Raw genomic sequence first — 26,309 nt, forward strand, 5'->3', positions numbered from 1 at the left:
CTTGTTTGTCGATACCAGACACTCCAGTGAGTGTTAGTCGCCTCTTACGACAAGCATGGGTTGCTGAGGATCTTCTCGGGGTTTAACTGTAACTGTATTACTGTAATGTGAAATCGGCGTTTGACTCAACAACTGATCACTAAATCTGTTCATAATGTTTACAGTTGGTGTTCAATATGATTGATTTGGAATCAATTCATGCATTTCATTTTATCGATTTCATCTGTTTGAATCAGAAACCTCAGGACAAGCCTCCTTCGTTGAAAAGGAAATATGAATTGCTAATGAATACTGAACATTCGTTTATGCGAAACATCTCGCCCAGGGAATTTGGTGATTGATTTAACTCACACGTATGTATACTGGATACACGTCAACCGTTGCTCATTGAAAAGAATGTAGTCAAATCAATATACAAACTCTGCATGACCTCCCTTCATGATCATCATGAAATATACCTACACTCTTCAAAACAAGAAACGCACAGGTAGATTTTTGGTAAATTTATTGTACCTAATAAAGTCAATATATTTAATTTAATATCATAGATACAAATATGAAATTTTGGAACTCGATAACCACATGCTGTCGTTGTACAAAGGCATTGAAAACTGTTCATTGTCATCATGTCACATAAGGACACAAGGTTGCGCTGAACACAGTATCTCGTGTGACCGCCCCGGGCAGCAATCACGACTCTGCATCTCCTCGGCACTGATTGAATAAGTTACGAATTCTCTCATGCGGAATTCTGCTTGTAATGTGTTCTGGAGATCTCGACGGCCAGGGCAAGCCGTTGATTTTGACATTATGAAGGAGGTCTACCGTGGCACCAGCTGTGTGGAGTGGAGCGTTGTCCTGTTAAAACAAATCCCTCTGGCGGTCAATGATTGGAAGGTGAGGTTGAAGAATTTGATTCATGTCGCGATTTGCTGTCACATTTCCCTGAACCACAACCAAGCCAGATCTCCTGGTGTAGGATATGGCCCCACACACCTTGACACTACCTCCAACGAAATTGTAGAAGTTACGCACACAATCTTGGGCAAAACGCTCATTTCGACGAAGATAAACACGTTGTCTTCCATCTCGCCGGTGAAGAAGAAATCGTGATTCATCGCTAAACCACACTCGTCTCCTGTTTCTCAAATTCTAAGGCTGTAAGGCATGGCACCAACGCATGCGTCGCTGTCGATGGATCTGTTGCAAAACACGGACGATAATTGGTTTTCTAGGTCGGATTCCAGCCTCGCGAAGATGGTTCCTGACAGTCTGGTCAGATATCCTCCTCAAACCAGGGATGCGTCCTGCAGCTTCCGCAACTGTGGCATTGCGATGACGTAGATGGAACAGTCGAATGTATCGATCCTGTGCAGGGGTGGTAACTCTTGGTCAGCCGGTTCTCGGACGGTCTGCAGTGGAATTGAACTGTGTGTATCGGTCACAAAGGCGGCAAATGATGCTGTAGTGGACGTTGAAGTAGCGTGCAACAGAAGACTGCAATTCCCCTCTTTGGATACGTACTATGGCGATGTTCTGATCGGCAGCGCTGAGTCTCGGCATTTTCGAACTTGAAAGATTTTGACAATTGAATGACACATTATTGGTTTATGCTTGCCTATTTATAGCCACTACCATGAGTAACGAATGACATAACTTGCACGTGCATTTTGCTTTACTGTTTTCCTCCATGACATTTTTGAACAAGTGTGAAAACAATGCCGTTAAAGACATTGCAAATCGACAATGGCATATATCCAATTTTTATTTCCGGACTTTTTGTGTCGTCAGGTTCAGTGAACCACATACTACCTGTGCGTTTCTTTTTTTGAAGAGTGTATATAGTAATGAATAACAATGGACAGACAAAAGACAATGCTGTTGCTCTGGACTGGGACATTTTGGCGTGATGAACCGACACAGCTCAGGGGATGTGAGTGAGTGAGTTAGGTTTAACGCCGCTTTTAACAGTATTCCAGTTATATCACGGTGTGTCAGCTTAATGTGGGAGGAAAGCCCGAAGTGATGCAGGTCTCGGACGTTTACCGCTTCGATGAAACCCACGAGCACGGATATGGTGCTGACAAACCTAGAAACATAATCTTGGCGAACCGGGATTCGAATCCACAATCATAGGTTTCTGGCGTACCCAAGGGACGCAACTCTGCACAGCGAATCGCGGCGCCTTAGGGAATGATCAATTAAGGCAATAAATGTCATACTATAAATAACATTAATTAACGGAAAGTGATATGGGAGCCCAGGTTTGCTGGCAGTCGATATACAATGAAATGTTGGTGAGGATTAACAACGGGGATGAGCGTCTTATAAATAATGGCAATTAAGTTATGGAGACATATACATGCAAACATCTTAACTGCAAAAATGTCATAGAAGATGAGAAGCATGTCCTTTTATTCTGTCCCCTTTACGACGAAATACGTTTTAGCCTCATCAACAAGTGCAATAGTTTATGGATAGATTTTACTTCTTTGACAGAGCAAGATAAACATATTAGGATTCTATAAACTGATGACCTCACCTTTTACTGTCCAAGAACCTGCCATGATATTTTATATACCCGGAGGAATATTTTATATCATTGAGTCTTAAACATTGTATTGCATATTAATGTATGTATATTTTAATACACTCTCTCGAAAAAGAAACGCAACCCCTATATTTTCAAGATGTTTATCTCAATATTCAAGTTATTATAACACACTTATTATTGAAGACAACAACATGAAATTTGGCATGGTGGCAGTACAGTTATGCAAGTTTAAGTCCAGGCTTCGACAGCATTGCACCTCCTTGGAACAGAACGGATTAGACGCCGGATTCTTTCCTAGGGATTGCTCTCCACTCCTCCTGCAGTGCAACGGCTAGTGCATCCAACGTCTCGGGCGGCGGTGTACGTGCACGTACTCGTCGATCCAGATAATCCCAAAGATGTTCGATTGGGTTGATGTCTGGTGATCGGGAGGGCCATGGTAACACGTTGACGTTAGAATTCTGGAGAAAATTCACTGTTGCATGAACAGTGTGCGGCTGGGCGTTGTCGTGTTGATAGAGCTCCCTCTGTTGGTCGATAATCGGCAGAAGATGAGGCTGTAAAACGTCATTGATATAGCGCTGGGCTGTCAAATTGCCACAAATGATCACCAAGTCTGATCTTTGGTTGTAAGACTGGCTCCCCACACCATGACGCTCCCTCCACCAAATCTGTCGACCTGCCGAACACATTTCGGGGCAAAACGTCCGTTTCCTCTTCTATAGACACGCTGTCTTCCGTCACGGTGTTGTAAGCGAAAACGTGATTCGTCACTAAACCAGACGCGCCTCCAGTTTCTGAGGGTCCATATCCGAACGTTGGTGCACCACCTGAGTCGTTGGCGTCGATGTTGGTGGCGTAAAACAGGTCCAATAAATGGTCTTCTTGCACGTAGACCGGCCTCTCGTAGACGGTTCCTAATTGTTTGTGCGGACACTCTTCTCAAACCTGGCACCTATGTTGCAGTGACGGTAGATGTGGCTAGCCGATTACGTAGATGGTTGACCCGGATGAATCGATCCTGAGGTGGTGTGGTAACACTTTGCCTACCACTTCTGGGGCGATCTTCAGTTGCATGAAACTGGGTGTATTATTGAGGTGCCAGGCAACGTTTCCAAAGCTTTGTCCGGCCTCAATACGACAAATTGCGATATTTCGATCTGCAGCACTCAACCGTGGCATATTCGACCTTGCCTTTCGGTGAAAATGATAGAGTGAATTGCTAATCAACACGTGCTTTTATAAACCCATACTTCTACTGCTCTTTCCATGAATTGCACGTGCATGAGGCTTTTGGCATGGGCCACGTGAAAATTTTGCTCACTATGATAAAAGTAACAATAAAATGCCCTTGTGCACGAAAGTTAATGTGTTTGGGCGCTTACGTTAATAAACAGTGTACATGGTATACGTGCATATCAGAAAAACTGTATTTACAATCAACATTTTTCTCTTTGGGGCTTTCTAACATTTTCAGACTGGGGTTGCGTTTCTTTTTTGAGAGAGTGTATTTAGCTTTTGTTTCTTTTTTTTTACTATGTGCCTGTTTACAATGTACCGTCTCTCATAAATCGCTGTGCGATTGGTTGTATACAACTTTAATGTAACTATATTTTTAATTTGTTTTAACAAAAAGGTGGTATACAAGTGAGACGTTAATAAAATCTTCTTCTTCTACATGTCATGGCTACAGGGTATTTAGCCTTTGGAATTAAATGTTCTTCAGACAATTGTTGTCCCAAATCAGTCGCTATGACAACACCATCACAACACCTGCATCACCGAGCACCCATTCATCAACCCGCACCCATCTTACCCAAGCTAGCTACTCCTCTTCACCCAGTCCATCAAACCTCATTCATACCTTAACCCAATAACACTGACATTCAAGCTTGTTTTCATTCCCTAATATCCCCATATTTCCCAACATCATATATACCATACCAGTACTAGCAAGCTCACATACGCTCATGGGTGCGGTGGGGTAGCCTAAGCGTTAAAGCGTTCTCTTGTCACGCTGAAGACCCTGGTTCGATTCCCCATGGGTACAATATGTGAAGCCCATTTCTGGTGTCCCCCGCGTGATATTGCTGGAATATTGCTAAAAGCGGCGTAAAACCATACTCACTCACTCACATACGCTCATGCACGTTGTAATAACCTTGACCGAGACTTTATACCCTATTTCACCCAACCGCACGCATGGTCTTTAGCCATCGCTGTCCACGCTCACCTTGTTTAAAAATCATTTCAGCCCTGGATACCTAGGTCGTAATGACATCAACAGATTCCGCTCTGTTATCTTCACATTCAAAGTTGAACATGATCGATATGCTATTCACCAAGGGTAAATCGTTATCGATCAGGGCATGCTCATCTCCTTCGCAAAAGCCAACATGAGAGCGTAGCTAATTATCCATGGCTGTGACAAAGAGCTTTATCCTTGACTGTGATGAATCCACTGAAGCATTTCGTCAGCGTCTGATCAAAGCATAAATTGACGTACACATAGACTGCACAATATAATAGCTTTACTTAAGTTTCTTGAATCCATCAATTATGGAACGACACAGTTGAAGAGTACAGGACTACCAATGAGACTGTTTTGAAATTGTCTCTACCCAAGCTGATGGTGACAAATGTTGCAGTAACTCGTTATTGCCATTATGTATTACCTATGAGAAAGCTAACAATGTAATCGAACTTGGTTAGTTTTTGATATCTCCGTTGGTACACATTGAAGCATATTCATCGATCGTCAATAGATCACAAGTGGAAGGCGCCAAGGCAACGGGTTCCATGTGTTTGACTTGACTTTCAGCGCCGCCGTGCAGGAGTCAGAGACACTGACTACAGGCAAACACAGACAGACTGCGACGTCCATAAGAACATGGCGGATACCATCACCGTCAACGTGAGTGGACGGCGGTTCGAGATAGGACGGGATGTCTTGTCCAGATTCCCTGATTCTACACTTGGGCGTCTGACGTCATCCACACAGAAGGAAGTCTTCTTCGAGAGACCCATGTCTGGGTTCAAGTCTGTTCTTGGGTACCATCAGACCGGGCACCTGCATGTACCGGCTTCCATGTGTCTCGGTGCTGTACAGGTAAGTCTTTTTTTTTTTTTTTTTTATATATTTGTTGTTGTTTTGCACTCAGCAATATTCCAGTTCTATGATGGCGGTCTGTAAATAATCGAGTCTGGACCACACAATCCAGTGATCGATATCTTGAGCATCGATTCACGCAATTGGGATACGATGACATGCATCTATTAGGTCAGTGAGTCTAACCATCCGATCCCGTTAGTCGCCTCTTAAGATAATCAAGGGTTGCTGAAGACCTTTTCTAACCCGGATCTTCAGTGCTCTGTACAGGTAAGTGAAGGATGTGTAAGTCTGTGTTCAAGTCTGCCCTGGGGCACCATCAGAACAGGAACCTGGATGCACCAGCTTCTATGTGTCTCGGGTCTGTACAGGTAAGTGAAGGGTGTGCGTACGTCAGAATATATCACTCCTGGTGTACATCAGAACGGGCACCCGCATGCACCAGCTTCTATGTGTCTCGGGTCTGTACGGGTAAGTGAAGGGTGTGCGTACGTCTGAATATATCACTCCTGGTGTACATCAGAACGGGAACCTGTATTCTCCAGCTTCTATGTGTCTCGGGTCTGTACAGGTAAGTGAGGCGTGGACGTACGTCAGAATATATCACTCCTGGTGTACATCAGAACGGGCACCTGCATGCACCAGCTTCTATGTGTCTCGGGTCTGTACAGGTAAGTGAAGGGTGTACGTACGTCAGAATATATCACTCCTGGTGTACATCAGAACGGGAACCTGTATTCTCCAGCTTCTATGTGTCTCGGGTCTGTACAGGTAAGTGAGGCGTGGACGTACGTCAGAATATATCACTCCTGGTGTACATCAGAACGGGCACCTGCATGCACCAGCTTCTATGTGTCTCGGGTCTGTACAGGTAAATGAAGGGTGTACGTACGTCAGAATATATCACTCCTGGTGTACATCAGAACGGGCACCCGCATGCACCAGCTTCTATGTGTCTCGGGTCTGTACAGGTAAGTGAAGGGTGTACGTACGTCAGAATATATCACTCCTGGTGTACATCAGAACGGGCACCTGCATGCACCAGCTTCTATGTGTCTCGGGTCTGTACAGGTAAGTGAGGGGTGTACGTACGTCTGAATATATATATCACTCCTGGTGTACATCAGAACGGGCACCTGCATGCACCAGCTTCTATGTGTCTCGGGTCTGTACAGGTAAGTGAAGGGTGTACGTACGTCTGCATACATCACTCCTGGTGTACATCAGAACGGGAACCTGCATGCACCAGCTTCTATGTGTCTCGGGTCTGTACAGGTAAGTGAAGGGTGTACGTACGTCAGAATATATCACTCCTGGTGTACATCAGAACGGGCACCTGCATGCACCAGCTTCTATGTGTCTCGGGTCTGTACAGGTAAGTGAAGGGTGTACGTACGTCAGAATATATCACTCCTGGTGTACATCAGAACGGGAACCTGTATTCTCCAGCTTCTATGTGTCTCGGGTCTGTACAGGTAAGTGAGGCGTGGACGTACGTCAGAATATATCACTCCTGGTGTACATCAGAACGGGCACCTGCATGCACCAGCTTCTATGTGTCTCGGGTCTGTACAGGTAAATGAAGGGTGTACGTACGTCAGAATATATCACTCCTGGTGTACATCAGAACGGGCACCCGCATGCACCAGCTTCTATGTGTCTCGGGTCTGTACAGGTAAGTGAAGGGTGTGCGTACGTCTGAATATATAACTCCTGGTGTACATCAGAACGGGAACCTGTATTCTCCAGCTTCTATGTGTCTCGGGTCTGTACAGGTAAGTGAGGGGTGTACGTACGTCAGAATATATCACTCCTGGTGTACATCAGAACGGGCACCTGCATGCACCAGCTTCCATGTGTCTCGGGTCTGTACAGGTAAGTGAGGGGTGTACGTACGTCTGAATATATATATCACTCCTGGTGTACATCAGAACGGGCACCTGCATGCACCAGCTTCTATGTGTCTCGGGTCTGTACAGGTAAGTGAAGGGTGTACGTACGTCTGCATACATCACTCCTGGTGTACATCAGAACGGGAACCTGTATTCTCCAGCTTCTATGTGTCTCGGGTCTGTACAGGTAAGTGAGGCGTGGACGTACGTCAGAATATATCACTCCTGGTGTACATCAGAACGGGCACCTGCATGCACCAGCTTCTATGTGTCTCGGGTCTGTACAGGTAAGTGAAGGGTGTACGTACGTCAGAATATATCACTCCTGGTGTACATCAGAACGGGAACCTGTATTCTCCAGCTTCTATGTGTCTCGGGTCTGTACAGGTAAGTGAGGCGTGGACGTACGTCAGAATATATCACTCCTGGTGTACATCAGAACGGGCACCTGCATGCACCAGCTTCTATGTGTCTCGCGTCTGTACAGGTAGGTGAAGGGTGTGCGTACGTCTGAATATATCACTCCTGGTGTACATCAGAACGGGAACCTGTATTCTCCAGCTTCTATGTGTCTCGGGTCTGTACAGGTAAGTGAGGCGTGGACGTACGTCAGAATATATCACTCCTGGTGTACATCAGAACGGGAACCTGTATTCTCCAGCTTCTATGTGTCTCGGGTCTGTACAGGTAAGTGAGGCGTGTGCGTACGTCTGAATATATCACTCCTGGTGTACATCAGAACGGGAACCTGTATTCTCCAGCTTCTATGTGTCTCGGGTCTGTACAGGTAAGTGAGGCGTGGACGTACGTCAGAATATATCACTCCTGGTGTACATCAGAACGGGAACCTGTATTCTCCAGCTTCTATGTGTCTCGGGTCTGTACAGGTAAGTGAGGCGTGGACGTACGTCAGAATATATCACTCCTGGTGTACATCAGAACGGGAACCTGTATTCTCCAGCTTCTATGTGTCTCGCGTCTGTACAGGTAGGTGAAGGGTGTACGTACGTCAGAATATATCACTCCTGGTGTACATCAGAACGGGAACCTGTATTCTCCAGCTTCTATGTGTCTCGGGTCTGTACAGGTAAGTGAGGGGTGTACGTACGTCAGAATATATCACTCCTGGTGTACATCAGAACGGGAACCTGTATTCTCCAGCTTCTATGTGTCTCGGGTCTGTACAGGTAAGTGAGTGGTGTACGTACGTCAGAATATATCACCCTTGGTGTACATCAGAACGGGAACCGGTATTCTCCAGCTTCTATGTGTCTCGGGTCTGTACAGGTAAGTGAGGCGTGGACGTACGTCAGAATATATCACTCCTGGTGTACATCAGAACGGGAACCTGTATTCTCCAGCTTCTATGTGTCTCGGGTCTGTACAGGTAAGTGAGGCGTGGACGTACGTCAGAATATATATATCACTCCTGGTGTACATCAGAACGGGCACCTGCATGCACCAGCTTCTACGTGTCTCGGGTCTGTACAGGTAGGTGAAGGGTGTACGTACGTCAGAATATATCACTCCTGGTGTACATCAGAACGGGCACCTGCATGCACCAGCTTCTATGTGTCTCGGGTCTGTACAGGTAAGTGAGGGGTGGACGTACGTCTGAATATATCACTCCTGGTGTACATCAGAACGGGCACCTGCATGCACCAGCTTCTATGTGTCTCGGGTCTGTACAGGTAGGTGAAGGGTGTACGTACGTCAGAATACATCACCCTTGGTGTACATCAGAACGGGAACCCGCATGTACCAGCCTCTTTATGTCTCGGGTCTGTAAAAAGTTAAGGGAAGGGATTGTGTCCGTCTCTGGGTACCATCAGATCGTGCACCTTTCCACAAATCTGACCCGGGATCTAACCCCACATGTAAGAACCACGAGATGATTTTTTATTTTATATATTCAACAGGACGAACTGGCATTCTGGGGTCTCACGATAAATGACCTTGAACCTTGCTGCAAAAGAAATCTAAACAAATTCAACAAACTACAAAGGGACTTGGAATCTTTTGAAAAGTCAATGAAAGATGACCATGACACATTCAATAGTCGTGGATGTTGCCAGTTAACCGGATCCCGTCTTACAAAAGGAAGGCGGTGTCTCTGGAGCCTCCTGGATCAACCGTTTTCTTCAATTCTTGCGCGAGTAAGTGTTTTCATAAAACGATTAACATGCCATGACCAAATTTAACCCAAAAAAACAACACAGACATAAAGTTCTGCAGCCTACTGTTCATGCTGGGCCAACAAATGGCGTCAATTAATATAACTGCAGCGATAATTACAATTTTAGCTATTGTCAGATCTTATCTTCAGAGAGTCAATCAAGTGAATGGTTCAGTAGTGAAAGGGGTGGTAATTCGCCGTTCAGACGTGTGCCCCTTAGACGTGTAAGGATCCGATCAAATCCAGGATTTGGCCATTCTCTGCCACCTTATCATTTTCGCCCTCATTGAGATGACATGCCAAGGGGCGTAGCTGCCTTTTGGCGCAACAACCACGTGCCTACACTTGCATTTTCTACAAGAAATGAAATATCTTTTTTTTATTTTTAATAATATGTTATTGTGGCTGGAAATCAGTGTACTGTGGACAATGATCACCCTTTTCTTTTACGTACACAGAGACATTCATGTGAGAACTGAATGTGTCATTGAAAGAGATGCCTTGACTTCATTTAAGATTTTCATATCTTGATTTGAGTCTCGAAAGAGGACTCGCTTAAACGTGACTTTCGTAATCAGGACACCTTCTATGATTCTCTCTTATCATGTCTTCCATGTAGCCAAATAATTTGGCACCAAACCTACCAATAATAATACTTGGTATTCAACCAAGTCAGCGAGCCTGACCACCCGATCCCGTTAGTCGCCTCTTACGACAAGTATGGGTTGCTGAAGACGTATTCTAACCCGGATCTTCAGGAGAGGAAAACATTCCCCCAATCCCCGCAAGTTAACGCGAGCTTCGTGGTTTCACATTTACGGTATTCAAGTGGTGCCTGCACTTGTATTTAGTCCTAGCCACGCCACTGATGCCGTAATCCAACCCAACTCACTCACTCACTCCATGAACACTGGAACTTGAAATTATAATCTAATGTTCCGAAACTAAAACGATAAAAGGAATGTAATAGGGATAGTACATCATGACAATTTGTAACAGACAGCCGTGACAGAGTAACTATACTTCTTTCAGATATATTTCGCGGTGTCGTCGTTGATGGTGGTCCTGTCTGTGGTGGTGGTGTTTCTGCAGTCGATGGAGGAGTTCAAGAAAGACATGACCCTTGAATTGTGGAGGCTGTACTACGGTGCTCAGTTCCAGGAACATGAAGATCAGATTAGAGTCATGTTGAGTTCAAGCTCAGCCGAAATAAATGAACTCCTTGCACAACACAATCAAACTGCCGAGGAACTGATAACAAATTTTACTCTCCCTGATGATGTGCTCTTTGAAAATGAAGTATTTGACAACATCGGGATATTCTGCACATCCTTCTTCATGCTGGAGCTCCTCCTGAGAGTGCTGTCCTGCCCCAGTATCACCCGTTTCTTCAAGTCCATCATGAACTGGGTGGACATTCTGGCTGTTGCCTTTGCTTGCAGTAACGCGATACATCATCATGTCAGTCCGCCAGAAAGGTTCAGGGAAAACTCACTGGATTATCTCGGAGCGTTTCAGATACTCAGAGTCCTTAGGCTCTTCAGACTCGCGAAACATGTCACAGGGGCAAAGGTGTTGAAATACACCGTGTTCACGTCCTGCAAGGAGTTTGGTTTCATGGTCCTGTTGATAGTTATCAATACGATTGTGTTTGGTACTCTCGTGTTCACCGTTAACGAAGAGACGATGAAAGATTTGCCGTTTGCTGCCTGGTGGGCCATCGTCACCATGACAACAGTTGGTTATGGGGACGTCGTACCTTCGAACTACCCGGGCAGATTTGTTGGTGTGTTGTGTGCGGCTATGGGAATAATGACCCTAGCTCTGACAGTTCCTCTGCTGGTGGACAATTTTGTCACGTTCTACTCGTATGCTTCCGACTTCCGGGGCAGTGAAAAGGTGACCAAGCTGAAAAAGGACAAGGTGTCGCCGGTGATGGTAAGCGAGGATGACAATCCTACAACCAATCGCGATAAATGAGATATACACATCAAAAATAGTTAAGCATCCCCCAGTAATTTTCTGAAAAGTAAATAAGAATCACGAACATGATTAAATGGACAGAGTGACGTTGGAAAAGGCATTATTTTTGTAAAGAGCAACCATCTGAGAAAAAACAAAACAAAACAATTTTGAGCCAGAATGAAATTTTAATTGAGATATGGTTGCCCAAACACCGGCACTGTTTTTACCACAACACAACACCCTCTATAAGTATAGCACTGCCAATCTGGAACAACGATACATTATTTCACATAATGAATAAAATGTGTATTAACGTCCATTAATGACATTCGTGTGTCAAAAAGTTTAATAACGGGTGGGGCCATCGCGTGCCCGGATGACAGCCTCGACCCTTCTCCTCATCCCTCCAGTCAGACGTCGGATCATCTCGAGGGGAAATAGCGCCCATTCATGATGCAAAGCTGCTACCAATTCATCCGGATTGTGTGGAGGAGGGTCCATTGCCTGCACTCTACGCCCAAGAATGTCCCAAATGTGCTCTATGGGGTTACGATCAGGACTCATTGCAGGCCAAGGTAGAGTTGCAATGGCGTTGTTTGCCAAATATGCCGTCACAAGTCTTGAACGGCGGGTCTAGCGTTATCGTCCATGAACAGGTTTTGATGCCAGAGGGTAGTTGTAAAAATGGGGAACAACAACTGGTTCCAGAACTTCCCGGATGTAACGTTCACCATTGAGATTGCCCCGAATAGTCAGTCATAAGGTCCAGCTTGCAATCAAGGGATATGCACCCCCTTATCATCACAGAGCCACCACCAAACGGAACAGTTGGTTTAATGTTCCTGGGGGTGTATGCTGTACCCTGGTGCCTCCACACTCTCGTTCGGTCATCATTCACATGCAGCTGAAACCTGCTTTCATCTGACCAATGGATACGTCTCCATGTTCTGAGGTTCCACCCTTGGTGTGCCAAACGCCATTGTAATCGCAGTCCCCGATGGCGTTGTACCAGTAGGGGGCGTTTGATGACCTTCGGGCCCTCATTCCAGCAGCTCTTCAAAGATTCCGCAATGTTTGGTAAGACAGACGTCTATGGGGTAACCAAGTACGCCTCAGGAAGGTGCTGCCCGCAGTAATCGCAGTAATTTCCTGTTTTTACGTCCTGATGTCACAAGAGGGCGTCCTGTATGTGGCAGGTCCTTTACTGAATTGGGCGTGTTTTCGCACTAGTCGGCTGATTACTGAGTAATGGTAGCCCAATTGACGTCCAATCGCCTTAAGACATCACTGCAGCATGCATACCAATGATTCTCCATCTAAGTGCTTCACATAATCAGACATTTTCAGACTCGACGTTTACACAAATAAGTTTACACTGTTTTCAGTTCCAGTATTTGTTGCGTGAACTTACTGTCTTTTGCCGAATGCTAGGGAGGCATGATTCACGTGCAAAACACGGGAAATTGAGACGTCACCATCACGCATGAACCGTCACATTATTCGGACACAACAACATTAATATCATAATTAGTATTTGCTATGAACATTAAGTGAGTGAGTATGGTTTAACGCCGCTTTTAGCAATATTCTAGCAATGGGTTCCACACATTGTACCCATGTCGGGAATCGAACCGGTGTCTTCGGCGTGACGAGCGGACGCTTTATCCACTAGGCTACCCGACCGCCCTATGCTTTATGGTACTGTATTATGATACATAGCATTAGGGGGTGCTTACCTTTTTTTGATGTGTATACATTGTGCGGACATTCTGTTGGATACGATTGATATCATGTATGTTAAACAGGTTTTAAAGTGGAAGTACCGCGTATTGCTTTATGTAGTGGTTTGACATTACAGCTTTGCTTTTATTAGATTATTCTTTTTCACTGAGCCAAAGGGGAAATATCTGAGGTCCGTACATGTCCGTATCAATGGTAATGAATTATACAAATTCAAGATTGTGACTACAACGTTGGCGCCTGATCGATTGGGCTCATTCCCACTCAACCAACGTGTTGGAGGGATCAACAGACACCTTTTGTTTGGGATGATTATCACGCCTGACTGGCTTTGTAACAAAAGCAATAGACAATAGGAGTTAGTGGGAAGTCTCCCATGATTAGATTCCTCATGTTGCAATCACAAGAAGGCGCTAGACTGTCGTCATCACACTTCGTTTGAGCGTGGATCTATTTTCTTACCACTGTGACATTTTTCGCCTTTTGTGCTCTCCTTGCCTATACTACTTGGAAACATAGTCCATTAAGAAATAAATAATGAAATGGGTGTTTTCATATTGGCCATGTTACAGGTCTTCGGCCAGTCCTGTTTTGGCCATCGGCCAGTCCTGTTTTGGTCATCGGCGTTGCCAATATGACTGACCTTGGACCTATAACAAGGCCAATATGAAAGCACCATATAATACCATAATATTGATGTGGACAGGAGTACTTTATAACTGCCTGTGCTTTCAGCCATGACGACATTGTTGTTGCTATTGATTTTTAGCTTGAATACAATCTATTACGCAGTCCGGTTGCAGTTTCTGTCGAAATAATCCGCTATTTCCGATTGTAATTATTCGGGTATCACGAAGGATTCCCAGGAATTAGGTACCGATTCCAAGAATTAATGGACGTATTCAAAGAGATAAGGGATGTGGGGTAATCATGTTTCATTTACAAAGCAGAAACACGAGAACAAAACTTAATAAATAAATTGAAAACAACAAAACTTGCTTCTTAATTTATTTAGATGTATTCACATGTATTGTCCGAAACAACAACCTGAAACAGAGAGGAAATACTTCAAGGTGAGGCAGTCTAAACATCTGGGTTTGTTTTTTTTTGGTTCGGTTTGTTGTTTTACGCCGCACTCAGCAATATTCCAGCTATATGACGGCGGTCTGTAAATAATCGAGTCTGGACCAGACAATCCAGTGATCTACATCATGAACATCGATCCACGCAATTGGGATCGATGACATGCATCAACCAAGTCAGCGAGCCTGACCTCCCGATCCCGTTAGTCGCCTTTTACGACAAGCATGGGTTGCTCTTCAGGAGAGGAAAACATTCTCCCAATCCCCGCAAGTTAACGCGAGCTTCGTGGTTTCACATTTACGGTATTCAAGTGGTACCTGCACTTGTATTTAGTCCTAGCCACGCCATTGATGCCGTTATCCAACCCATAGTCGCCTTTTACGGCAAGCATGGGTTGCTGAAGACCTATTCCACCCCGGATCTTCACGGGTCCTAAACATCTGGGCGGTCGAGTGGTTAATATATAAAACTGCAGAATAATGAGTCTCGATTATCCACCGAAACAGGTTCCATTGGGCGTAAATTGCAAAATATCGGTTAAAATCCATATGACAGGATCAATGACGACACAAGGCGTTCGCGGGAAGGGTTAGCATGTCTTGCCAACTGGTAGCACCCGCCACTCGCACACGCACGGTTCAATCCTCACATTCATACAGTACTCATTTCTGAACACCCAGTAACTGCAGTCAAATACACAGATTTAAACACAAAGTGTTATGAATTTGGCAATAGGAATGAATCATCATGTTTGTTTTCTTACAAAATACAATAAATTTACGTTTCTGTTAGGCTAGTCCTCATTTTGATTGGTACCATATGTTCCCGTTTTTTTGTCAGACGAACAATTGACTTGCCTTTGCATGTGTTAATGACGGTGCCACCGCTGCTGCACGGTACGCTCACCTTTTCGCGAACACTTGGTTCCATCATAATTTGATAGTAATTCATAAACACATGCTTATGATTTAGTCGGAATCGTAATGAATTTCCTATGATTGAGGAAATGGTTTTGAGATTTTAATTAATACACACTTGTTTGTTCCCTGAGTTTATGGGAGCGGTCTGGTAGCCTAGTGGTTAAAGCGTTCGCTCTTCACGCCGAAGACCCCGGTTCGATTCCCGACATGTGTGAAGCCCATTTCTGGTGTCCCCCGCCGTGATGTTGCTGGAATATTGCCAAAAGCGGCGTAAAACCTTACTCACTCACTCCCTCCCTGTGTTTATGAGTGAGTTCGTGGTGTAGTTATAGTGTGGCACATCAGCTAATGTTGGGGGAGACCCTAAAACGATGCAGGCTGTACCTCTTTGATGATCAAACCCTTGAACACAAGTGTACTGTGGGCAAACTAAGGATCATTCTCGGGGCGCATCTACGATTCTGACCACGATAAGCGGATGCTTTTACAGCTCAACAATGAAACACAGAAAACTCGGATGCACCAGATCATCGTCTCTATCCCTGGTTTACACGAAGACAGTGTATGTTCACAAGATCCTGCTGCAGCGATGTACCCACCATTACGTTGGTCTCTCTATCGGAATATGAGCTCGCGTTCTTCATCTGAAATAAGACATTAAGCGACAGTGAGTGAAGTGGTGTGAAAATTCCCTATAAAGATCACAGCAAAGTGACATAAATAGTTTAAGGGTTCAGAAACTTAACATTTTGTTTGTTTGCTTGTTGTTTCAAGCCGCACTCTGCAATATTCCAGCTGCATGACGGCGGTCTGTGAATAATCGAATCTGGACCAGACAATCCAGTGATTGATGTCATGAGCATCGATCCACGCAATTGGGATACGATGACATACAACCAAGTCAGCGAGCCTGACCATTAGTGACCACATGGACCAGAGCATCTGTCTGACATCTTCTAGGAACGAGTTGAAGCTCCACCTCCCCCCCCCGCCCCCTTGATATTTTGTTCATACTAATCCCACCCGATATTGATAATGCGTACAACAATATTTGATCATTTGACATACCGTTATTATCAAGGCTTGGTTTTCCCTCTCTGAGTTTTGCGTCAAGTGTAAAGCCTTCATCGAGGTCTATCTCCGTTCGTGGCGCCTTGGTAACCATGGTTGAGGCTTCCTGTTTTGCTGTTCCAAAAAATAATAGAGATCAACAAAAGTTATTTTCCTTGAAACTGATATTTTGTGTGTGGACATATCCAAACATATCCAAACCTATGTCACGTAACCTATCACACAAATAACACAATAACCTGACACAATAATACCCTGTGTGCTGTAGGTCTGCCGCGAAAAAGAGAAACCTCAAACTACAAAACTCCTTGAACATGTTTGCCTCCTCCTTCCAGAGAGAACAAGCATGATTGGTTGGTTGGTTTGTCATATTCCAGCTATATGACGGCGGTCTGTAAATAATCGAGTCTGTACCAGACAATCCAGTGATTGATATCTCGCAATTGAACGAGCATAAAATACTCATATCCTCTGCCAAAATGACATGTCCGGTTGCTATGGAAACTTGAAAAATATTGTTTTAGAAAAATCTCAAACTATCAAAAGGCACAAGTTTACCACTAGGCCTATCTATTTGCCAAGTTTGGTGAAGACATATTGTACGGTTTTCAAGATCTGCCTCGGAAAGGAGCACTACCGTCATTTTCGGTCAGTCAAAGTCGTTGCCATGGATACTCGAAAAATAAAGTTCACCACTAGATTTATCTATATGTCAAGTTTGGATAAGATATATCGCCTATTTTTTTAGTTCTGCTCTCGAAACGAAACGTGACGGACGGACGGACGGACGGTAGGACGGAAGGGCGGACGGACTGCACCAATTCCCTGATCCGCCTTCCACTTCGTGGCGGGGGATAAAAGTAGAATTATAGGATATGAACTGAGTTGAGTTGGGTTTCTGCTTGTACAACTCCGGATATTGTGATAACCACTGAGATACCATGCCGCAGTTTAACATGGACACACCACTCAGATACAGTATACTGACACCGATTAATCCCGAGCACCAGGCAGGGTAACAAAAAGTTCCATATTTGAACGTCTTTTGGTATGACGCGGTCGAGGATGGTACCTTCCGGTCCCCTTGTTGGCGCTTTGTCCACTAACACCATGGGGAGTCTGCAAGTTGGTTAGTTTGTTGTTTTAAACCGCACTCAGCAATATTCCAGCTATGTGACGGCGGTCTGTACATAATCGAGTCTGGACCAGACAATCCAGTGATTGATAGCAAGTCTTGATGTAGTGACCGAAATCATATTCTGACCGGACGTCCAGGGCCCCGTTCCAAAAATCGATCTCAGCTTCATGATGATCGTAACTCCCATACTTTAACCTGGGCTTACGATAAGCATAACACTAAGATCGCTTTGTGGAATGGGTCCCAGCTTCCCCTACATGAATAACCTGATGAACAAAGTGAGTGAGTGAGTGAGTTGGGTTTAACGCCGCTTTTAAAAGTATTCCAGTTATATCGCGGCGTGTCAGCTTTGTGTTGGAGGAAAGCCCGAAGTGATGCAGGTCTCAGACGTTTACCACTTCGGTGAAACCCACGAGCACGGGTATGGTGCTGACAAACCTAGAAACATAATCGGGGCGAATCGGGATTCGAACCCACAATCATAGGTTTCTGGCGTGCCCAAGAGACGCAACTCTGCACAGCGAATCGCAGCACCTTAGATGAACAAAGTGCCCCCTTTGTGCCCCCCGTGCCCCCTTGATGAACAAAGACTTTGCCAACGTATTAAAAGTTTTCTTTTCTTGAAATGATACTATTCTCACCTTGATGCTGCTGCAACCATTGCTGTTTCTTCTTAGCTAGCCACCTTTGTTTCCACCCGTCGCCACCACCACCATGACCACCATGACCCCCATGACCGCCATGACTGTGACTGTGGCGTCGATGGTGATGAGTTGTCGCATCTGAAATTTAATTCTGAATTTGTATAAGCCATTTTCGGTTCACCTGACTGAAGGTCAAGTGGCCGGTTTGTCCATCGTATGTCGCCGTTGTAGATATTTTCATAGAAAGCACTGCGATGCTGCTGAAACGTGGCGCGTTTGTAACCCATTGGTTCATGATCAATAGGTGTAAGTCATATTATTAAAAGACCGCCTCCGTGGCCTAATGGTAGAGCGTACGCCCGGAGAGCGGAAGGTCCGGAGTTCGATACCCGGCCGCGTCATACCAAAAGACGTTAAAAGATGGTACTTGTTGTTACCCTGTCTGGCGCTCGGCATTAAGGGTGGCCTAAAACAAGGACTGGTCGGCTCGGAGTCAGTGTACTGTGTCTGAGTGGGGTATTCATGTTAAACTGCGGCATGGTATCTCAGTGGGCTAGCACTTTAAATCGGCATCAGTCCGGTCTAGTACAAGCAGCCACACACACTATTGCTATATAAATGCAATCATCTTGGACGCGACGTTAAACCCCATTTCCTTCTCAAAAATAATTAGCCCATTGATGCTGTGAGAAGCTACAGCATGTTGGAGTTATTGTAGTGGCTGTGGTTATAGATCTTCACTTTGATCTCCATAGTTAATGATTTTGTTTGTTTGTTTTTGTTGTTTAACGCCGCAATCAGCAGTATTCCAGCTATATGACGGCGGTCTGTAAATAATGGAGTCTGGACCAGACAATCCAGTGATTGACATCATGATCATCGATCCACGCAATTGGGATCGATGACATGCATCAACCAAGTCATATAACCATATAAAATAGAAAATGGATAAAATAAGGGGAAATATGCAATGAATATAATCGATCATACTAAAACATTGTCATTGGAATCTTTGGTGTGCAATAATATATTTATGTTGCTCTAACAAGAACATGATCAATATGTGTCCCGGTTTTTTATCCTCCAAAAAGCAGGCCACTTTTCCTTACCATGGTGTTCCGGGGCTGCCTCCTCTTTTTTCGGCGTCTCTGCGGCCAACCCGGATTTTCCTTCTTTCCAGTTTTGCCACAGGCCACGAAGATATTTCTCTTTCTCCTCATCTGAGTATTTGTCCTCTGATACCAATCAGAGAAGTGAAATGAAGTATGAAAATTAGGTCATAATAAATTAATGATTTTCGGACTCATTAACAGTGTACCGTGATTGTGTGATTTCGTCCAGGTTCTCACATTGAACCCATGTCGGGAATCAAACCCGGGTATTTTGCGTGATGAGCGAACGCTTTAACCACAAGGCTACCCGACCGCCCCTTATTTAAAATAGGGAGTTGGCTTTATTTTACCCTGCATTAAACAGCTTTTCAGTTATATAATGCCGAATATGGAACACAAGCACCCGACTTTTTGTTATTGTTTCATGTTTACCGCCGCACTCATCAATATTTCAGTTACAGTACTGAAGATCGATACTCAGGATATCAATCACTGGATTGTCGGGCCCAAACTCGATTATTTACAGATCGCCGTCAAAGAGCTGGAATATTGCTGAAACGGCGTTAAACAACTAATAAACAAATAAATACAGTACTGAGGCACATACACAGTCGAGACAAACCAGTGATTGATATTATGAACAACGACCCAAGCCGTCAGGGTAGGATCATACGCAGTCGCCCAAATCACATATACTGAAGACAGGATCTAAAGGCTCGTATGAAGGTATGTCACGTGTACTCCTGGGACCCTTGGGTTGGTTACGGAGTTTGGGACAATTTGGCAAAACTTAAAGCAAATGTCATCAGCAGTTAACTGAGAAAACAATATGTGAAATGCCGTATTTCCTCCAAAATGAAATACCCTGGGGTACACCTGTGCTCCCTATATGTGTACAATGCACAATATCAACCATATTAAAATAGCGAATCCGTCATGAATGCGGCATAAAACCAAATTCACTCAGCCACCTTGGCTGATACGTAAACACTGCCATGAGAAGAAATGTTGTATGACGCCGGTTTGGTTTGTTGTTCAACGCCGCACTCAGCAATATTCCAGCTATATCACGGCGGGGGACCCCAGAAATGGGCTTCACACATTGTACCCATGTCGGAAATCGAACCCGGGTCTTCGGCGTGACGAGTGAACGCTTTAACCACTAGGCTACCCGACCGCCCCTTGGACCAGAGAAACCAGACTAAGTGTAACTGAATTTTTAACGGCAACGCCAGAGAATCACCAGTCTCGATTATCCTCCGAAAAAAGACTCCATTCAGCCTAAAAGGCAAACTTGCGGTAACAATTGTATGAATTGATCACTGAAAATAAGGGATGACACCAGTTGTTTGCGAAAAGCGGAGGCATGTGAAAGTATAAAACTCGATCTAAACCGATGGGCAAAAGTATACACTTGAAATTTGGATTTAACAAATTAATTACAAATGTTATTAAATTGTTACTTGTCGCTGAAACAAAGCAAACTTAAGGTCCAAAACCAAACTATGATATCCGTATCAAATACATCACCATCGAATAACCATGTCGTGTTTGTTTCATTTTTAGCCCCCATCAAACATGTTTGTTTTTTTACCGGTAGTGTATGTCATCACGGAATGAGGACAAACTTTGTTGGTTTTGTTTTTTGTTTTACGCCGCATTCAGCAATATTCCAGCTGTATGACGCTGGTCTTTAAATAATCGAGTTTGACCACACAATCCAGTGATTGATGTCATGAGCACCAATCCCCGAAATTGGGATACGATGACATGCATCAACCATGTCAGCTAGCCTGACCACCCGATCCCGTGAGTTGCATCTAACGACAAGCAGTGTCGCCTTTTACGGCAAGCATAGGTTGCTGAAGACCTCTTCTACCCCGGATCTTCACGGTTAGAAACTAAGATACAGCGCCTGACCAACCGAAGCCACAATTGTATATGGGCAACGTTTATTACAAGTATGAGCTACATGGGACATACACTGACCCAGAATCTCAACAGAACATCTGAAAATAGCCTAAGCGATTGGGTTAAAACATGTGAAAGATTGGCATATTTACGCTTGTTTGCTATTTGCTTCTCCAGGGCGTCAATCTGACCAGGCAGCTTGGCGGCCCAAGCCTCATTTTGTTTTACTGATTTCAACAATTGCTCTTTGCCTGGAATAAATACAAACCAAAACAAGCTGTTCACTTGTAACATAAACACTATATACAGATTATATAATATTAGCCGAATGTGTTTCTGAATCGTAGATATAATATATAAGGAATAAATACTTTCTTTTCCTAATATATCATGTTCAGGATACGAAAATACACATAGCTATAATATCATTAGCTTTATTTGCTCCAGCGGTTTACAACTTACGAAAGGCAAAAAAATCAAGAAGCGTTAAAAGTAAATATTCTCCCATTAGATACACACGAGTTCACTCAGTCAAAGTCTTCCTTATTCCCCGCACTTGTGATTATTAATATGTATGTCATATAGATAACAGAATCGATTGTAATCGTCAGTACTCCTATATTTGTTTGTTTGTATGTTGGTTAACGCCGCACTGAGCAATATTCCAGCTATATGACGGCGGTCTATACATAATCGAGTCTGGACCAAGCAATCCAGTGATTGACATCATGCTCCAGACTCGATTATGTAGAGACCTCCGTCATATAGCTGGAATATTGCTCAGTGCGGCGTTAAACAACAAACAAACAAACAAAACCTTCTTTGCAGTTTATATACATTTGCATATTTATCGTATTGGTTTATCGCAAGCATGTATGTGATAAACATAAGAATTATATAGTTCCTGGTATCCGTTGTCAAAATATTCTTCATTTCTTTGTATGCCAACGCTAAACTTAACTTACCATCGTTGATCTCCTTGTTGATCTTCTTGGTGAATGCATAAAGTTTGGATATATAAGCATCCATCTTGTCCAACTCCCCGTTCATTTTTTCAATCTCCATGGCTAGTGATGGAATCGCCTCGCTCAGCATTTCATTCTCCGTCACTGTGGAAGGGAAGCAATGGGTGCTGAGTGAGCTGGTGATCATGAGTGAGTAAGTGAGTGTGGTTTTACGCCGGTTTTGGGAATATTCCAGCAATATCACGGCGGGGGACACCAGAAATGGGCTTCACACATTGTACCCATGTCGGGAATCGAACCCGGGTCTTCGGCGTGACGAGCGAACGCTTTAACCACTAGGCTACCCGACCGCCCCTTGTGATCATGAACTTTACATGTGACATTGTTACTCATCATTGTTGTATTTTCATATGAACAAGCATTGTCGCCTTTTTCGGCAGCAATATTCAAGCTATATGACAGCGGTCTGTGAATAGTGGAGTCTGGACCACACAAACCAGTGATTGACATCATAGGCATCGATCTACGCAATTGGGATACGATGACATGCATCAACAAAGTCAGCGAGCATGACCACCCGATCCCGTTAGTCGCCTCTTACGACAAGCATCGTCGCCTCTATACGGATTGCATGGGTTGCTGAAGATCTATTCTTTACCCGGATCTTCTCGGGTCCAAGTGTTTAAGAACCACTGTAAAATAGTGCTGATATCGGGTGTTCGCCAAAAGGGGGGCGTATCAAGCCCGTCTGTGGCTCCCGTCACAAACACATGCAAGCGCAAGTTCACCTAAAAACTCGGGAACATGTTGTACAAGACAAAATAGTAAATTGCATTAGTCATCTCTTTTGTCAATGATGCGTTAGAATTCGGTACCGTGTCCTTTAGTAAGTATAGTAATACTGGCTTGGGTTGTGGGGTAGCCGAATGGTTAAACCTTTTTCTTGTCACACCACACGCCCGGGTTCGATTCCCTTGGCGTGAAACAATATTAATTCACTCACAACATTTAAGTGAGTGAGTGGGGTTTTGTTTTACGCCGCATTTAGCAATATTCCAGCAAAATCACGGCGGGGGACACCAGAAATGGGCTTCACACATTGTACCCATATCGGGATTCGAACCCGGGTCTTCGGCGTGACGAGCGAACGCTTTAACCACTAGGCTCCCCGACCGCCCCCACAACATTTTAAAAGAGAAGGTATTCATGTATATTTTTTTTACTTACTGTTCTTTTCGAGGGCCGATATCCTGGCGTCCAATGTGGTAGGGGCGATGCCCTGGTCCTCGGTTTCTGGAAACAATTCTGTTAACACGTACAATACAGAATACCAACGATTTGCAAGGGTGGGTGAGTTTTTACGCCGCTTTGAACAGCATTCCAGTTATATCACGCGCTTTCTTTTGTTTTAGTATAAATTTGATCACAGGAGAAAATAACATAAAACATGAAATACGTCATATGGAACACAGTATGGGGATATGTGAACACCGTTACGAAGTTGTTCAAACGTATGCCTGAATATATTTTTCTTTATGCTTGGTCACTTCAAACTTTCGATGTGTCCTTTAATTCCAAAACCAATAATCGACTTCTTTTCCAATAATATTTCCAAATCTGTATTATTATTTTTAAAATTTGCTTTAATAGCTTGGGATTATTTAGTCGGTATGCTGTCTCTATAAAAGAAAAAATGCTAAAAATATACGAGTACTGTGTTGTAAATTGTCTCTGCTTTTCTTTGAAGATTTGTACGTACTGGTGTTTAATTAGGTTGGAGAAGGACATATTTGATTTTTAATGATTTGATCTATATTTTAAATTCGAATTCTGCCTAGCAATTTGTGTTCATATCAGGAGTTATGATGAAGGGAGATGTAAAAGGTATGTATAAAAATACAATTACATTATATAAATTCAAAAGTACAAATTCGATTCAATCCGAGAAATGTTTGGTTCATTCAATGGGTCATCCTGAAATGTCTATTTTCATGTCCTTTTTTAGTGCTAGCTCACTGAGATATCATGCCGCAGTTTAACATGAATACCCTACCCAGACACAGTATACTGACTCCGAGGTGACCAGTCCTTTGTTTTAGCCCCTTAATGCCGAGCGTCAGGCAGGGTAACAACAAGTACCAACTTTTAACGTCTTTTAGGTATGACGCGACCGGGGATCGAATCCGACAATCCAGTGGTTGATATTGTGAGCAACGGTCGGGGTACGATGACAGGCAATCAACCAAGGCAGTACCCGATCCTGACTACCCGATCCATGTGGTCATCTCTTACGACCAGCCGGACATCATTTCTAACCCGGGTGGTTTGTTGGTTTACGCCGCACTAAGCAATATTCCAGCTATAAGACGGTGGTCTGTAAATAATGGAGCCTGGACCAGACAATCCAGTGATTAATATAATGAGCATCGATCAACGCAATTGGGAACGATGACATGCATCAAACCAAGTCAGCGAGTCTGACCACCCTATCCCGTTAGTCGCCTCCTACGACAAGCAAAGTCGCCTGTTACAGATCTACCCAGGCTCCTCACGGGTCATTTACCCCGGAATTCCCACGGGTGTACAATGCAGGGACACATCTTAACACAGGTTATACAACCAAACTTGTCATAAGTAATATACTCACCATACTCCTCAACCTTGTCCCCGTGGACAAACGCCGACGTTAGCACGACAGCACACACGACGAGAAACTTCATCTTCTCCGGTATGTTGAGTTGAACGATAGGCACCGCTTCTTATATACCATCTATGTATTCGTGATGAAACACATCCCTTACAGAGTCAGGCACACATGACGCGTGGAGAAACGTGTTCGTCTTTGAAGCAATATTGGTTTCTTTAAAATCTATGGGAACAAAAAGTCAAATATTCTTTCAGGTGTAAGAACTATCAGAAGAGACCTTGCTAGAACGCTAAAACAAACAAAAATACTTTACAAATGGTTTTTTTATGTGACCATGCTCAAGCACGAATTTTCCTCGTTACTTACTATGCATTGTTAAAAACCTTTTGTTGTATGTTTCTCAATAAGGCTATATATAGCTGACTATACTTCGCAGAGCTATCGATTGATCTGTGCTTGCAAATATACAATGGTATATTCTGTTTGAAGTTGATTTTACACTAACACTGTGGCTTTGTCAGCAAAATAAATTAATATTATTTTATATGATACACAGATTACAACAACACTGCAGCAAATATGAATTTGGTGATCCTTGCACCGTAAGGCTGGTTATTACTATTATTTTTATTATTATCTTTATTTTTATTATTTTTATTATTATTTTTTTATTATTTATTTATTTATTTATTTATTTATTTATTTATTTATTTATTATTATTAAAGGTTAAAATAAAAAACTGAATCGAAGAGGCTGGTTTGGCTCATCATCAGCTCAGTCAGCGAATGGGACTTGTCCCTGGAAGCGCCGTCTTGTCGAACCTAGACAAACATTCAGTCCAAGAAAATCAGTTATCATATTTGAAAATATGTATCCACAAAATCCCAGTAAAATCCAAATGGAGCCCAGTCCAATGCTTAATTTCAGGTTTGCAAAATCATTCCAGACTTCAGTCGGATACGGGTTTTTTATATTTATACTTTAGGGTCTGGGCGACAGACAAAGTCGGCCTATCAATAACTCTACTGAGAGGTCCGTAGGTACCAAACCGGGGGCACCGGAAACAATGGGGCGTCGGACGACTGTATGCTGAGGATGCAAGTGAAGCATTTCAAAAGCGAGGTCCGCTTACTTCACCTGCTTTTCTTGCATTTTGCCAATCACGTTGCCAATCCAAGGGAACAGCAAATTCAATTAAAAAAATATCTGAAAAAAATCAACTTCTAAAATTTAGATGAAAATAATTAATTTTATTATTTAAAACATTCATTCATACATCCTATTCACAACACAGTATTGGCAGGTTAAGATTTAATCTCAATGTCAAAAGTTTCTGATGAACTCTGAATGAAACAGAACATTGGCCTGACACCGAGATTAG

The 26,309-nt window shown here is 43.7% G+C and overlaps 2 protein-coding genes across 6 annotated transcripts; one reads left to right on the forward strand and one right to left on the reverse strand.

The window, feature by feature from the left end:
* Nucleotides 1-5,056: 5,056 nt before the first annotated feature.
* Nucleotides 5,057-12,057, forward strand: LOC124139077 (potassium voltage-gated channel subfamily D member 3-like). The gene is made up of 3 exons (XM_046506073.2): nucleotides 5,057-5,663; nucleotides 9,475-9,711; nucleotides 10,764-12,057. Exons 1-3 carry the CDS (start codon nucleotides 5,445-5,447, stop codon nucleotides 11,709-11,711), a joined length of 1,404 nt encoding a protein of 467 aa, XP_046362029.2. The 5' UTR covers nucleotides 5,057-5,444; the 3' UTR covers nucleotides 11,712-12,057.
* Nucleotides 12,058-14,430: 2,373 nt separating this feature from the next.
* On the reverse strand, nucleotides 14,431-25,071 carry LOC124139078. 5 transcript variants are annotated; one of them, XM_048394176.1, is made up of 9 exons: nucleotides 24,928-25,071; nucleotides 23,508-23,585; nucleotides 22,281-22,424; nucleotides 21,468-21,566; nucleotides 19,402-19,527; nucleotides 18,290-18,430; nucleotides 16,509-16,624; nucleotides 16,039-16,087; nucleotides 14,431-14,483 (listed from the first exon to the last, which is right to left on the reverse strand). In XM_048394176.1, the coding sequence occupies exons 1-8, from the start codon at nucleotides 24,998-25,000 to the stop codon at nucleotides 16,055-16,057; spliced, it is 810 nt and encodes a 269-aa protein (XP_048250133.1). In that variant the 5' UTR covers nucleotides 25,001-25,071; the 3' UTR covers nucleotides 14,431-14,483; nucleotides 16,039-16,054. The 5 variants fall into 5 exon arrangements, with proteins under 5 accessions (XP_048250133.1, XP_048250134.1, XP_046362030.2 ...); XM_048394177.1 differs by having other exon boundaries at nucleotides 16,012-16,087; XM_046506074.2 differs by having other exon boundaries at nucleotides 16,039-16,083; nucleotides 16,508-16,624.
* Nucleotides 25,072-26,309: the final 1,238 nt, after the last annotated feature.

Source organism: Haliotis rufescens, unplaced genomic scaffold (assembly GCF_023055435.1).
Source record: "Haliotis rufescens isolate VD_foot unplaced genomic scaffold, xgHalRufe1.0.p SCAF_13, whole genome shotgun sequence".
Lineage (NCBI taxonomy): Eukaryota > Metazoa > Mollusca > Gastropoda > Lepetellida > Haliotidae > Haliotis > Haliotis rufescens.